Genomic DNA, 16,719 nt, shown 5'->3' with positions numbered 1-16,719 from the left:
ATATATACTTCTTGATATGCCTCACAATATAATTGATATATTACTTATCCTGTATGATTATATAGTTGATTTATGTTACTTAACTCAAAATTAGTATTGATTTCCTGTTAATTAATAAATAATGAATATTAATATAAAATTACTATTCTAACCACTATTACGACTACAAATGATATTAAACATATATGATGTAAAAATGGCAGAGGTCAGATGGTCTCCAAAGCATTATATGTCATGTTTATTCTTGTCTATATTGCTATAGAAGTTTAATAGGAAATGACTTCTCTTTCCTTTTATAAAAAATCAATGGAAAATATTCCTTTTATAAAAAATAATGAAAATGTTCGAAAATAAACAATTTTTATCGTTATAATGAAAAATGATTTTCCTATTACAATAATATATAATTTTGATATTTAGCAATTTATCATAATAGTATATATATATTTTTAAATGAAATAAAAATATATTTATACTTTCATGATATTATTTTTTAGATATGTACAAATACATACCTTTTTAGTTAATAAAAGTTAATAAAAGTTAATAATTAATAATTTATTATTTGTATAATTTTATTTTTTACTGAGTCGATAATAATGGAAATAAATTTATTAAAATGATAAAGAAAAAGAATATAGAGTCCCTACAAATTTGTAAAAAATTAAATATAGATTCTAATCCATGTATTATTTATATATTTTAATTGATAAAAAAAAAGCAGTAATTCACATTATAAAAAAAATTACAATTATCGGATGAATCAAGTAAAAACCTCAAAAGAAAAGAGAATATAGTTCAACAAAGTATCGATAGATGTCCGTAGTGCACGGAGCAAATATTGGCGGAATAATTTAAATCATGCTTACACTATTAATCATATAATTGTATTAATTGTTAACTGCATAATCTTTTCTTTCTCAAAAATTTAACAACGAAAAAACAATCTTTTCTTTCAATCACTATCATTAATTCTCCGTATATCACCCAAACATGAAAAAACAAAGAATATAGAAACAAATCCTAATCGTAATATTTCTTATATGTATGTACATACCCAAAAAATATTTTTACAATCTATAAAATTAATTAAAATTAATAAAATTGCACGAATAAGCACGCTAAATATTCCCGTACAGATCATCCTCCTCCTTCTACAGAAACTAATTTTTCTATCAGAAACGAATAATCACGAACGCAATTATAACACTCGAATAAAACGCTCGATACATTTCTCGTTGTACGTACCTCCATCGTCGTTCCACTTTTCCCAGGGGAAGCGCGTTTCCACACGTGAAAATAACTCGCGAATTACTCATCGTTCCCATAAAACTCGCAGAAAGCTCATCACGTCGCGACGCAGACGCATTAATTTTCTGGGGATCGCGATTTACACGTCTGGCACGTGGTTTCTCGTATAAAATACAAAAATGGCGGCGGTCACCACGAACAATCACGAGTTAAACTCTCTAAACTCGCTTAAATCCTGTCCATTCCGACTATCTTACGATTCTTTCTTGAAAATTTAAAAAAACATATCTCCTTCCGGAGATCGACAATCGTTATCCGCGAAGACGATGTCCTCGTCGAGGCGTCAGCGGCCAAGCCGGCTCGGCGCCAAAATCAGCTCACCAGTCGCGCTTTCCGGTCGGTGTTTTATAAATACTGCAGACAGTCCAAGTGTGCAGCGAACACGGAGTCGCTGTTGTAAAATCACGAAAGATCTCGGCAGACACGGTTTTACAGCTGCACGGGTCGAGTCGAATTCGATTTGATCGTGGAGAAATAAATATATTCGTGGCGTCTAGATCGTGATTTTTTGTGATAAAGTGTAAAGTTGACGGTGGGGAAGTGTGTACATGCTTAAGTGGTGTTAGTGACATTTTCTTTGGATTAATTGTAGCCCGGGTTGGCTAAGCGAATTCTTGGAACCAAGTGCCAAAGGTATACGAATTAACGCTAGTGTGTGCACGGAAGTTGGGAAAGAAACATTTTGTAAAGCGTATTCGTTTGAGGAAAGTTTGATAAGTTTCGTCTGTGTTTCGGGAAAGTGCGATAAGAATTGAAGAAGTGATTGTTTAATCGACAGTTGTGATTTTCTGAAGAAGGATTGATTATTGTTCCGTGGAATTTTCTTAGATACAGTTGAGTATTCTATTTTCTCCTACTTTTATGCTAAATCTAAATAATTACATTTATATTATAATGAATTGTTAATCTTTCTATCGTTACATATAAATTATATTCTATTTTAGAATATAATTTATACGCATTGAATAATATTTCTATATTTAATTCCAATTAAATTATTTTGAAATACCAACTATTTATTTTTAATTCGTTCGAAATCAAGTCAAATTAAATAGATATGTATTAGAGAAAGAAGTTGTCGTATCCAGATGAAAATGATATGCAAATGATATAGTCAACGAAATTTGGCGAATGACGATGGATTCATATGTGCCGGCCGAGATTTGCAGCGTTTCGTTGTGTTTCAACTTGCGTAACAATTACATATCGCAAATCAAAAATACGAGTCTCTTAGATCTTCCATTAGCAAAAAAAATAACAGCCATGCAAAATCAAAAGCAGGAACAACTTATTCGAGCGAATAATGTACAACTACATATGAATTATAGCTTGGAATCTGGTGCTATTTTTGTTCTCGGCACGTGTATGCTATACACTAACAACGATCTTTTCAGAACATCGAATAAATGCTTTAATATTCCTTCGTCTAACTATCGAGAGTAATCGAAAACTTAAACGAAACTACTAAATTAGTTAATTCTAAAAATATTATCTGATTGTCTGATTATTAACATATTAACATATGATTTTCCATTTTCCATTTCGTTCTTTATATTTTTATGCAATGTGTCAATAAAAAATAAAATAATTAATTGATTATGGAACTAATAATAAAAAAGAATATAATAATAAAACTTAATTAAAATATAATAAAATTTCTGAAATTCTAATTCCAATATCAAAGTTTTTGACGTCTTTAATTTTCATGAGTGATATTACATTTTCATTTATCGATTAATCTTCAGAAAAAATCGCTATTGTAACGATTTATCTCAAAATAATACAAACAATATACAAATATATTGTATATTGTATTTTAAATTATAATTAAATAATTTAAGTTTTTACTACAAATGCCTATACAACTGCCTATACAATAACTATAATCAATTATATAAGATACAGATACGGTAAAATAACAAAAATGAATCGATTATCCACTTATAATATTCTCGCCGACTCTTTGAAAGTTAATCTTCGCTTATTTCCAATTTAAAAAACCACTAAACACGATTATCAGATGCGTATGTGATCACAAAAAATTAATCAGAATTAACGCACCTAATTTCTGTTCTCGAAATATCCTCCACTTTCGAGCTTTATTTTCACGGTTCTCCTCTTTCACCCCGCGTTATTTTTCTCCACTGCATCGATACCTCCCCCCCTCTTTCTCATCTCCGTGCGAGCATGAATGTTTCATGGTCTGAATGCACCGCTCTGTATCGCGAAAACGCGTTCTCCATCGGAAGTAGCTGAACATCAAACGCGCGCGAGCTTTTTCGATCCTTTTCCACGATCTTTGAACACGATACAACCAAGTATCTTTTTCCTTCGAGACGAAATGGCAGTTCAACCTTCCCCGACGCAAGGCGCCATTCACCAAACTTTTCTCTCTTCCCTCTCTCTCTCTCTCTCTCTCTCTCCCCAGCTTCTCCTTCCGCCACTTTTTCCTTCTCCGTCCCGCTTCACCCCCTTTTCCCTCCACCACCCTGTTTCTCTTTCCTCCCATTCATGAGGAGACCGTGTGCCCACTTACGAGCTTTGTAACTCGGTGAAAACGCGTCGTTACCCCGCACAGGCGCACAAAGGGCGCATTATCTAAAACTTACGCTTTCGCTTTGCGGCTACGCGGAAGCACGTGATCGCGGTTTAAGTGGCTTTCGGCAAACTTTCCCCTACCACTCTTCGCCACCACTTTGGCGAACGCTTTAATTCTCAACAGGATCTTGTTGTTACAAAACGCCGCCAGCCTGATATGGAGGATTCTAATTCTAACGCCGTTTACGTAACGCTCGAGAAAACGGAATGGAAGTTAATCGGACAAATTTGTTACAAGTTGTTCTTTGGGGATTTCCGGGAGAGGTTTAGAGAATTCCCTTTGGTTTCGACCTGTTATATTAAGCTGGAAGTTAATTGTTATAACAGTTTTGGGAATTTTTCCTTTTTAATTTATAAAATGAAAATTAAAAATTTCGAATTAATTAATTAATTTGTTGTAATAGTGTTTTTTTTTGAAGTGTTAAAAAAAACACATAATATTCAATGTGTTGATAATTCTTAATTAATCTAAATATTTCTTTATTCATGTAAATACTTGAAAATCCCATCATAGGATAAACGTATTTTTATTTCGCTTCGTTTCGCCACGACTTTCCAATTTTTACGTTTTATTCTCGTTTCTTCCCCAAAGAAAGTAAAATGATCATTAGTATTTAAAAAAAAAAAAAAATACTCTTCACGAAAGATCAAAACTGAACAGATTAAATGAAAATGAACGAGTAAAAATTTCCGACATCAATCATTCGACACAAATAAATCATTAATTACTAAATAATAATCGATCCAATTACTTCAAAATTAAGATTCATCAATTTCACAGAAATGATTCAAAGTTGAATCGACGACGCGAGGGCGTGGAAAACAAAAGCGAGGATCCTTCATCGCGAAATGACAGAATGCGAGGCTCATGATCTCTTCGTCGATCATTGCGGACAGTTAAACGAGAATTTTGGCCTCGATTCGAGCCCGTGGCGAGCGATCGACGACAGTCCGTCAGAATGAGCTTAATGAAGAAGGCCATCGGCGGCTCCATTCACAGGATACGAGAGTTCGAGCTCGAGAAGGTAACTCGATTGGAGAATCGAATCTTCCCCGATGATACGACCAACCCTCTTTTTTTCCCTCCCTCCCTATTCCTTCGCTGCTCGTTTCGATCGTTCCACGATCCCTTTTGATGGCTCTGCTAATGGCTAATATGATTTTTCGAACGATTCGATCGACTAAAACTGTTGGTCCACTCAGGAAGGGATGAATAAACACGATAAACGTAATTTAGAGTGCAGTGAGTGGAACCATTACTCGATCTTTTAGTGGGTTCTATGATATTGTTTGATATTGCACAGGAATTGATTTGATTATTGGTTTTTTTTCTTTGGCATTCTCCGATGGCATTTGATACATTTTTGTTATAATGAAGAGATTGAAAATTTTTACTTATATAAATATGATATGATAAATTTTAAAAACTTATAGAATATTCGTCGAAATTTCATGCTTGAGAGGGAAAAAAATCGTACTAGTGCATTAATTAAGATGGAGGAAAATAACGAGTATTAGTGTTATTGTGTAATTATGTAAAATTATGCAGATGTGGAGTCCTAGTTTTTTCTAAATTTAAATATAAAATTTGTTCAATTTTATAAATTAAAAATTCAGATTAAAAAAGAAATTAAACTAACACAACTACTCAAACTCGAAATAATGGATATCAGAATTGTTATTTTACAATTATGTAAAATTACGCAGATACTTGGCTGTTTATATCAATAAATTTCAAGTTGCACATTGTAGTAAATTGGTAGTAAATAAATTTTACAAATTTTCAGGCAGCCATAAAGATTTCAACTTCCATAAAAAACTCAATATAACTCGTGAACAAAGCTTTTATTCCTCCAACTTATATCCCTCTAAAGTAACTAAATAAAGAAGTTGGCATTCGACTCTACTTATGGATCATTGTAAAGAGATTCTTCAACTTTTTCCTTAACCAAAGATCAAACAAAAGCCAACATTCTTGGCTGCGATCTTCTATGAATCACGAGCGGAATGAACAAGCTCAAAAAACAACAACAAAATCATTCCTCAAATAAATTCGACCAATCGTTCCACTGATCAAAAGGATTCTCAAGATTAAGTGACGTTTCGTACGTGTCGGAATTATATTTAGCTTTTTATCCAGATATATTTTTAGAAATATAATCCTTCTTTTTCGATGAATACGAGTATGATAATCTGAATAAAGAAATCTTTCAAAGATATCTAATTTAATTTAATTGATAATTAATATTACTGAGTGTGAAACTATTTGCCAATTGTGATATAACCTTTTTAAAATATTTAATATAGAGTTGTAAATGATAAGTGCAAAATTGTTGGCACTTATACAAGAATTAAGACTTGAAATCTATCTTACTTATTTAAAGTAATTTACGTTTTTGAATTAAACCTAAGGAGAGTCGAAGAATTAATTATAAAGTTTTTGTAGTTTCGCGATTATGGTAATCAACTGATAACCAATTTTATAATAAAATTAATCCTATAACAAAATATAATTGATCGTTAAATAAGATTTATAATATAGAATAATATTTTATTAATTGATTATGTTAAAATTAAAATTATATTTGGATAGTTATCGAAAAGGATTATATTTCTAAAAAATTCCTGGCATCTCTAATTCTATATCATTCACCATTTTCAGAATAAACTTCGATGAAAAACTTTACTTCTTTAAAATTAAGTAACATAGTAATATTATAAAATAATATAATTATAGAAATATTCTTTAAAAAAAGAATTCTAAGTATCTGAAAGTGATCATCATTTCTTCAATCATCCATCTTCATCTTCAATCTTCAAGATTTAATATAATAACATTTTATTAATTAATCTGACATGTTGAGAGGATCATTTATAAAAGAAGATACATTTCTAAAAAATTTTAAATAACTTCCATCATTTCCTGTACTTCCATTTTCCTCAAGTAGACATATAATATAGTAATAATTTTCGTTAAGTGGTCACATTCACTCAGTAGAGGCACACTATATTTCCAGAAAATTACCTCTCTTCACCATTGAATGCAAATAAGGCATCTTCCAATGTCTCAACTGTTGCAAACATATTAGGTGCCGTTTAACGAACCACTATTTAACAATAATCGAATTCCCTGGTCACATAATTCACGTGGCCGCGTTTCCAGCCACAAGTAACCGTCGAGATCCAGAAATAGTGGTATGTTAAGCGCGACATATACGCCTAGGAACCGGGATTTCCTGGCACTAAACCAACTTTCTCGCTCGATGCCCACTTTATGACAGTGCACGACGCGATTGTAACCTTTAACACCTCGAACGAGTCATGCGAACAGCCTGGTTGCGGCGTGTTCGAGTGTAATAAAACGACGTTGGATCATCCATTGTCCCATTCGTGTTCCTCCACGGTGTTTCGAGAGACTTTGGGAAAGCTGAGAATCTACTAAAACTGTTACGAGAGATGTCTACGTACTCGATTCTAAAGTTACGGTGAAATATGTGTCACTTTGAACAGAGACAGCTTCCTTTTCAGATTTTTGGAACACGTGTAAATCATGCATCTTTTGTAAAAAGTATGATGTTAACATGATTTCTTCTTGAAGTTTAAGTTGGTTTGCGAAGTGTGAATGATGCGATTTTTTTTCAGAGGTGGAATTTTTTTTCTCAGAGCAAAAGATACGTTTTGAATGAGAATTTTTTCGTAGATGTAGCGTGAGATAGCGCGAAGTTTCGTTTTGTTTCTTTCTAAAGATGTGGGAGAGTCAAACTGTAGTTTTTCGATAAAGAGGGTAAACCATAAATCACGCGAATAAATAATAGTTTGTCTAAAATTTCAATCTCAATTTCAGTCTCTAAAATACAGATTATAAAAAAATATTTATTTTCTCTCCAGAGAGAAAATTTTTCAAAATAAAAAATTGCAAACAACTGAAACAAACCCTTCGATCCTCAAAAATTCTGAAAAAAATATAAAAAATCTAACCTCTCCAAACTTCTCTACATTACATGATAAATCACATAAAAACAAAATGGAACTCATCATCCCCAAAAGTTAATTAAAACTCCATTAATTAAAATTACAGGGAAATAAAATTTATCAATGATTTTCAAATGTTAAATTAATCCAACCCTAACCCTTCATTAACGCACGAATTATTTATCAATGTAAAAAAAAAAAAAAAAATCCTCTTATTTCCAGAACCTATCCCAAACCACTCTATCGAAATCGTGCATCCAAATTTAATCATGCCTCGAATCAAAAATACACAAATTTTCCATGTCTCGATATAAAAGAGCAGTTGTTGCATCGCGTCTTAATATTCGCCATTCGTTCAATCTTGTTTAAATTAAGAACAGCTGAATTTGTGCAACAACTTGCGCTTTACTCTGTCGAACAGGTGAACTTGATCGATGAGTTCGATATCCTGCAAATCGTGGGCGAGGGATGGTTCGGCAAAATCCTGCTGACCGAGCATCGAAGCACCCAGACCGAGATGGTGCTGAAGGCTCTGCCGAAGGCGTACACCGGCATCTCGGACTTCTTTCGCGAGTTCCATTACGGGCTACACCTGGCCGCGCACAGGAACATCATAACCACCTACGACGTGGCCTTCGAGACTGCTGGCTTCTACGTTTTCAGTCAGGAATACGCACCGCTCGGTGAGAGTTCTTTTTAACAATCTATTATTGTTACGTGATATTAATAATCAAATCAAGTAAAAACTCGATTTGAACTTCGTTTTATTCAAATTAAATCTTCTGTCATCGATTGGTTTGTTGCGCTCACTTTGAAGTTTGAGTAATTTAAATTAATCAAAATCTAACAAAAATTGATATTTAAAATCAATTTTGTTGTTGAGATGATTGAACATAAAGTTCAGCTTTACTTGAATCTTGAAAGAACGTTTCAAATAAATGTGAAAGAAAATGTGTGCATACGTTCATCTATTTGTTCATCGTCTTTTACTATTTGTTCGATCGTGTAATGAATATCAACTTCCATTTTTACAATTTCGATGATTCTACAAATATGGAGTAGACGTTGTGCCGTGCATGTAAGATTAATACCTTAAAAGTAATATTCTTGAGAGTTGCGGGACCTCAGATGCGAGGGATAATGGAATATTTGATGAGGTGGGATCTCGATCGAGTTACGAAGAAAAAAAAGACAAAGGGCAGCGAAATGTCGAGCTGATGAATTATTGCTCTTTTTAAAATTTCTCTTGCTTTTTACCGAATAATTCTCTGGCAATGCATTTTACTTATATTCTTGGTAAAATATCCATCAAGGTAAACCATGATGATGATCAGACATTGTGTTTACCACATTCCATAGAAATTTGGAACAAAGCCGAAATAGTTGCAGTATAATAGTTAAGATTCTCATGAAATAAAGGAATGCTCGTGTGTGCGTGAAAATTATTTTTGAATAAAATTATACGCACAACAAATCTCTGTCTGTTTCAGAGACATTTAAATTTTCTTTTCATTTCATTTTTAAATAACTTCTTCTGAGATATTCCATAAAGATAACATTATTTAATAAAATATATCTATCAAATTTAAAAAGCAGTAACTTTTATTTTTCTTCTTATTTCATCTTCTTACTTTACCTTGATTCTTATATTATTTATTTATATAACTTTCACTTTCTCCTTTTATTTTCAGCGAATGAAAAGATATTCTTCTTCATTTGCATATCTTTATCATATCATTTTTATCTCACGATTTTATTATATCTCAAATGATTCACCGTTTTTTAGGAGATTTAACGTCCAACGTGACAGAGACGGGGTTAGGCGAGCTTCACGCGAAGAGGGTTGCAAGGCAATTGGCGGCTGCTGTGCATCATATTCACAGCCGAGAATTGGTGCACCGTGACATCAAGCTCGACAATATCCTCGTGTTCAGAAGTGACTTCTCGCGGATCAAGTTATGCGATTTTGGAGAAACAAGACGAGTGAACACTGTGGTGCGACGACACAACGAGTGGCTGCCATATTCGCCGCCCGAGGTATTGCAGATCGACACTGACGAAACGTACAAGTAATTATACGATTATTGAACCATTATCAGCAATTAATACAATATTCCCTATTTATTGCATTATTGCATTTTTCTTTATGCAGATTATTAATTTTGAAAGTTCAAAGAAATTATTTCCTTCTTTTTTAAACCATGACAATTTATACAGGGTATTAAGAAATATGTAAATCACTTTTGAAGGATTTAACAGACAAGCCAAAAGGCAAAGACAAGTTAATACAAGAAATTTAATTTTTCATTAAGAATGATATACTGTAGGAATTATTTCTCAAATACCAAGCAATGAGAAATAATAATATTCAATCTTTTCAATGATATAATCATGAATATGTAATCAAGCTTATATGCATCATATAAATTTTTTATGAATTAATAAATAATTCATAGAAAATCTTACGTAAATATGAATTTGAAGTCAATAATAATAGCACAACGAATAAATCTTAAAATATCTTAAAAATTATTTATCATTGAAAAGATAAGAAATCTTTATTCTACCTACATTTTCTAATAATTCTCGATATACCATAACCATAAATCTTCAACGAAATTGATCTCGTCCTTTGTGAAATTTTTATCAAGATATAACTCCACCCTCGTTTAAAAATGGAAGGATTGATCCTTCGAAATCGCGGCTTGCGTGATCATGAATGACAAAATATACATATACGTGCATCTTATTTACGTTTTCAGAGCTCTCACGTCGCACGACGTCTGGCAATTCGGCATTGTCCTATTTGTCTGTCTGACCGGATGTTTGCCATGGCAGAAGGCGGCGTTGGACGATCCGCGTTACACCAGATATCAAAACTGGCACAACGCGACGCTCAACATAGCCAAGAAACCGAAATTATTTCAGCTGATCAGCTCACGGGCGCAGAGGTCAGTTTCTTATTGCGGATCAGGCGCCAGCCTCTGTTAAATTGCCGCTGGAATATTCTTGTCAAATTATTTTGGCATTTAATATTCGTAAGAATTAATGGAAGGATTATGGGCGATTATTAATTATCCAAAGGATTTTGTATATTGCATATATTTTTCAAAAACTTGTATCATCGTTCTGAGATCCATTAATTAATTTTTATGAATATTCCAAGACACCATGTTAGATTACACACATATTATATTTTATTATAACACATTATAGATTCCATTTTAAAAAATGACAACTTTGAAATCTTATTAAAAAATAATCTCGAAAAAAATTATTTTATCACAATGAATTTAGATATTTCAATTTGGAGGTGTCTTTGAATTTCCTAATTTTTTATTTTGGATCAATTTTTAAAATTCACAGAACGAATAAAACGAGTCTTTTAGATATGATAACCTAACTAAATTAGGAAGTTGAACATACAAATTGATGTCAAAATCGTTAAAGGGATAGCAAGTTCATAAAAAGAAAATTCAAGGTTGATATTACGTGTTAAAACAAACGAAAGGGTTTACGATGCAACAGATTATATTTCGAGGTCGCTTAAAGAGGGCAATACCGAGAAATGTTTCCATTTTAGCTTTGGTTTGTTTTCGAAACAAGCGGAAGAACGTCTAAAACTAATCCACCCCCGAATTAAATGATTTATTGTCTCTGAACCATTATTGAACGTAGCGAAATAACGAACCTTATTTATGGATCACGATACGAATTATGAAATTTACGAAATCAATTTCAACTTATTACATTACATAAGGTCTGAAGCTTTGAAAATCTATTTAAAGAATCAAGCTGTTGTTACTAGGATCTCCCATAAATTTACTTAAAATTTGATACTTCATTTAGAAATATTTAAAACTACGATCAATATTTAAAAATAAATTAAAACACAAGTTTAACATAAAATAATTTTTCCAAAGAAGTTATTAAAGAAAGAAAGATTTCGTTAAATTTAATAAGAGATCCTAATTAAAATTGCTTTTGGAATTGCAATATATCTTTAATCTAAGAAGCCCAAAATATTTATAACTTTACTAAAATCAATATCGAACAATTTCATTAAATAAATTTTAAATAAAAAAATAGTAAAACAATTTTCAATAAAAATTTCCTCGTATCAAATTACAATGGATCCAAGTTACCTTACTCGAGATATCTATTTTCACGACGAATTAATCATTCTAAAATATTCAACAATATGATATTTCAACCATATTTTTACCATTTTTTCCATATTTACACAGAATGTTCAAACGATTGCTGGATCCTAAGACCGAGAAGCGACCCGTGAGCGTGTTGGAGGTAAATAAATACTTGGAGGACAGGTGGCTAGCGAAACTCGGTGCCGAGAAGGCGATGAACGGTAACGATCGATCCGAATTAAGTCTTTCTCTCTCCCTATTCCTCTATCCACCTCATCGATTCGACGTTTGCACAGGTGGCGCCGACGAAAGGGACGAGCTATGTCCCTCAATGTACAGTTTCCACAGCTCTCTCGAGGAGAAGAATCAACTGCTTCACACTCTGACCACGTACGGGATCGAAACAACCGTGGACAGAGCCAAGAAGAAGGATCGGATCAGAGAATGGATTCAAGCGAGCGCGATAGTGGAGGAGTACGAGGAGGACGAGTCGGATCTAAACGAGGATATTCGCGTCGTCTACGAGGACGAGGACGAAGAGCCTAGCTCGATGAAAGGCAGACATTTCCCCGAAACTCGTCCAGTTGTCAGGAACGAGACGAGGAGGCACAAAAATCGAGCACACGGCTCGTCGGCCAGGAAAAGACAGCCTATCAAAAGACAGCCTGCCGAACGAAAGATCCCATTTGCCCCTCAAGTAGCCGAGGAACGAGAGACCATAGCCAGATTCGCAAGTTTCCCCAACGGCGATCCCAATTTGGCACTTCTCAGGAATGGAACGAGTAACGACACGACTCTACCTCTAAAAACCGAGGCCAACGTAGAAGAAGATCAGAAACCATTGGTGAACGATCAAATGATCGATAATTCCCCGATGACGAGTCTGAACGTTCAAGACGAATCCATTCTAACGAACAACGGAGGGAATGGTTTCAAACCTAATTCGCAAGAAGTGATACCAAAACCCATACCCTCCTCCCAACTGGACTTCCAGGATCATCTAGCCACGATCCCAATCGATAACGCAAGTTTGTCGAAAAACCCACAGCTCCCGAATAGAAAGCATCGATCGCAAACCGCCCCGTTTCCGGCCTCGCCGGTGCTGAACGGAAGCGGAGGATCGGAGTCCTCCGCCAGGAGAAGCCAGTCGGCCGTGGTGCTGGCCAATTCCACGCAACAACCAGACAGATCGAAAATGGGGATCGGCCGACCTGTGGAGAGGTCAGTGATGCCGGTAACGAACGGCCAATCGCCGGTGGCTCGAGGCGAGAGCTCGGCCCCGAGAGTTGAACATCGATCCGCGACCCAATCGATGTCTCGAGTAGAAAACGCATCGGTGGCGATGCCGCCCATCGTGGCTCGAGTGGAGAATCAATCGAACGTGATGATAGTGGCCAGGAACGAGAAATCCGGGCCGATTGTGGTGAATCCGCACGCGTTGTCGGCCGCCTCTCACCTGGTCATGCAGAGCTTCAACGCGATTCAAGGTATCAACAATCAGGTCGTGGCTAGGGATAATAACAATCCTGGCTCGAATTTGCCGAATTCGCCTAGGAATAGCTCCCCCTCGTCCACGCCTAGCAAGGTGCTCACGCCTAAGAACAGCCCGACCACCACCCCTGCGAGGACGTGTACGCCGCCCAAGCACAAGGGGAGTCACAGGGTCGAGGAGAGCGTCGTTTACTATGGCAAGGATCCGTTCGAGCATTATGGGATCGCGCAAGGGGCGATTCTGAGGGACAGAATCGCTCGACGAGGCTCGATGGAGAGCGAGAACAGATCTGTTAGTAATTGAGGATCGATGTTTGATTTCGGTTTCGCGTGACACTGGAGGTTGGAGGATGGGGAGGTTGTCGAAGGCTGGCGCGGATTGCGGATGGGACGTGACACTGTACATCGTGTCCTGGTTTGGCCACGGTATACGCGTCGTGTTTCTGGCTACGTAGCCAGAGGAGGATTTGGAGGAGGAGAAATTTGGTCACGTTGGGGAATAGGTGATTGATATTATACGTATTGACGAAGTTTGATACTACGATGTATTTCGGGGATCGAACGTGATCGGTTTATTTTGAACTCGGGCAGGGGGGGTGTTGGAGATATTCTCCGAAGATGGCCAAAGGTATAGAGTAGATCTTGTTTCGATACGAAACGATATTTTTTTTGAAATTGAATACCAATGCAATGGAATGGAATATTTGAAAATGGCCGCTAGAGATGTAGCGTAGAGTCTAGTACTAATTTAACGCGAAGTTATCTGGCAGTAGAACCAGCTTTATTTGGAATCGAGTCGCATAACCTTTGTGCAAAAATCGAATGAAATTCGATTATTTTGAGAACGAGAAGAAGAATAAAATATTCGTCGTAACTATTGAGGATGAAAGAAATTTGTAAGTTAAGTAAAGTGTGACGAACGAACAATCAACGCCTCATTTTTGAAGATACATTTATCGAACGACAAACATAATACATTCTATTCGCAATAAATATCACGAACAGTATTAAAACGGTCCAAAGAGAAAAGAAAAGGAATCTACGAATAAAATATCGCTATTGCAGACGATATAATAGAATAAAGAAGGTACACGAAAATCGGTTAATCGATCGTATTGCCTATTCAACTATGTGTCAAACGATACGACATATAACAGTGCATCGTCAAATGTGTCCCGTTTGTTGGAAACGTGCCATTACAGAGATTCTTTTGTTCCTTCGTTGTCGATTCTTACATTGAACGGCCAATGTATCGTACACGCTTGTGTCGAATAATTAATGAATTATTGTTTCGTTTATTTCGCTTTCTTTTCGTTGCAACGGGACACGCCAAGCATCATCGAACATGGACATAAAGGTAAACGATAATCGAATGCGAATCATTATATTTTGAAATCGATGTGTCGTGTATTTCAGGAACTATTTACATACTTGTGATCGTCCATCAGCCAGGAAGAGTGGAGGCGGACAAATTTTGGCACCTCACGTCCGGAAAACAAGACGTCTTGCTCTTGACTGTGGAATACTTTTGATTATTTAGGATTTTCGATTGTGAATGATACGAGTCAGCCTATCGAGACAAAATTGGTGGGTGTAAATATGAGAGAAAATATGGAAGAGATTCTCAAAATTTGTTGTGTGTTCAGGAGATATAGGAAAAGTGAGAAAATTTTATTGAGATTAATTAATTATTATTTGGTTTCTAAAAAAATTAAATAAATAGATAATAATTATGTTTTAACGGAGTAAATATATATGTTTCAATAAATTTCGTTATAATTCTCAAATAAACTAAACTGAAGATAAACGAGGATGTTACTCTACATAATCTAATCTAAAATAAGTTATCTTTCTCTTGTTTAAATATTTTCTTGTGTGCATTAAGATTTTTGATGTTAGAAAGAATAAGAAATTGAATAAAATGAAGATACGATAGAAAAACAACACGTATAAACATTATTAAAAAAATCGAAAATTTAAAAAAAAAAAAAATACAAAGATACATTACGATAAAATCTGCTTATATCTTCCAAATCCATAAATTTTCAAAATTAAAATATTTATATGTCTCTATATGACACCCACTAAATTTCATCTCGATAGACCGACCAGGAAATATATCTCGCCATTGAAGAAGAATATCCGGAATTCTGTTAAATTCTGCTAAATTCTGTGCCGATCGCTACCACTCTATTCCAAGACGATGTTAAGATTCTAATTGATTCTAATTGAAATGTAAATATTACATTGCACACCGTGACATGTTTCTCCGTTCACCACGGAGTGGTCGAAGGTGTGGCCAACGGAATGTGACGTGATTTCGATTAATTGTGATAATAGAAGACCCGTAAGATGACTTTCAAATCGTTTATCTATCCAATTGGAACCGTTCCAATAAATTGTTGCGCGCGAAGGATGTATAATTTTGTTAGTTATGAATGGTGTTATATATTTAATAATGTATTATTGTAAATAAGTGGTATTAAATAAATAAGCGAGGTATTTGACGACTATCACTGTTCCACGAATAAAACACGGATGATAAGTCGATGATCTAATTTAAATGCGTTTTATTATTACATTCTTATTAGTTAGTGTGAATTTATCTTATCGCTATTCTTCTTCTGCCATTGGAAATCCTTCATACGAATTTTTTTCAAAAAATAAAAAAAAGGAAAAATACAAGAGTATAAAGAATAAAAGATAAAGAGAATGCATAGAAATTCCGAGAAATGATAACAGATGGCAGCCAAGGTTAGGAAGCAACGAGGGTGAAAAAATATGATTCAAACTGTTTTCTTGGCAATTATTAAATAAAGATATCTTAATAAATCGTTTTGATGTATTTTGAGATTTCTTGGAAATAATATGCGACGCCATTTATAGATATTTATTCGACAAATATTTATCATCGAGATATATGGACAAAATGAAATAAAAAGTACGAACGATTTCTAATAACAATTTATCTGTATAACTTTAAAATATAAATAGATTTTCTTTATAAATGTATGTAAGATCTGTAATTTATATCGATACGAATTATTTTTCTTCTATTTATCGAATTTTTTGATTCGATCTCGTGACAAATTCAAAATGTTTTTTTTTCAATTAAATTTTTTTCTATTAAATGATATTAAATTTCATTTTTTTATATATAAATATAACGAATCTTACATACGTAATAATAAAGAAAACTATT

The 16,719-nt window shown here is 34.3% G+C and overlaps 1 protein-coding gene across 3 annotated transcripts; it reads left to right on the top strand.

Moving 5' to 3' along the window:
* Window positions 1-1,693: 1,693 nt before the first annotated feature.
* LOC122720348 (serine/threonine-protein kinase KIN4) lies at window positions 1,694-16,509 on the top strand. 3 transcript variants are annotated; one of them, XR_006347749.1, is made up of 8 exons: window positions 1,694-2,144; window positions 4,691-4,934; window positions 8,303-8,564; window positions 9,668-9,950; window positions 10,644-10,832; window positions 12,129-12,247; window positions 12,323-14,874; window positions 14,934-16,509. XR_006347749.1 is itself a non-coding variant. In XM_043946989.1 (7 exons), the coding sequence occupies exons 2-7, from the start codon at window positions 4,869-4,871 to the stop codon at window positions 13,819-13,821; spliced, it is 2,418 nt and encodes an 805-aa protein (XP_043802924.1). In that variant the 5' UTR covers window positions 1,694-2,144; window positions 4,691-4,868; the 3' UTR covers window positions 13,822-16,509. The 3 variants fall into 3 exon arrangements, 1 of the variants encoding a protein (XP_043802924.1); XR_006347750.1 differs by lacking the exon at window positions 4,691-4,934; XM_043946989.1 differs by having other exon boundaries at window positions 12,323-16,509.
* The last annotated feature ends 210 nt before the right edge of the window (window positions 16,510-16,719 follow it).

The sequence above is a fragment of the Apis laboriosa genome, unplaced genomic scaffold (genome assembly GCF_014066325.1).
Source record: "Apis laboriosa isolate Shangri-la unplaced genomic scaffold, ASM1406632v1 scaffold128_cov155, whole genome shotgun sequence".
NCBI lineage: Eukaryota > Metazoa > Arthropoda > Insecta > Hymenoptera > Apidae > Apis > Apis laboriosa.
This window is presented reverse-complemented; position numbering and strand designations above follow the sequence as displayed.

Bases quoted from the DNA above. Each gene is read 5' to 3' on its own strand.
- LOC122720348 (XM_043946989.1), top strand. From the start codon at position 4,869: ATGAGCTTAATGAAGAAGGCCATCGGCGGCTCCATTCACAGGATACGA. The intron at 8,565-9,667 runs GTGAGAGTTCTT...ACCGTTTTTTAG, and splicing joins TCAGGAATACGCACCGCTCG to GAGATTTAACGTCCAACGTG. The intron at 12,248-12,322 runs GTAACGATCGAT...ACGTTTGCACAG, and splicing joins TGCCGAGAAGGCGATGAACG to GTGGCGCCGACGAAAGGGAC.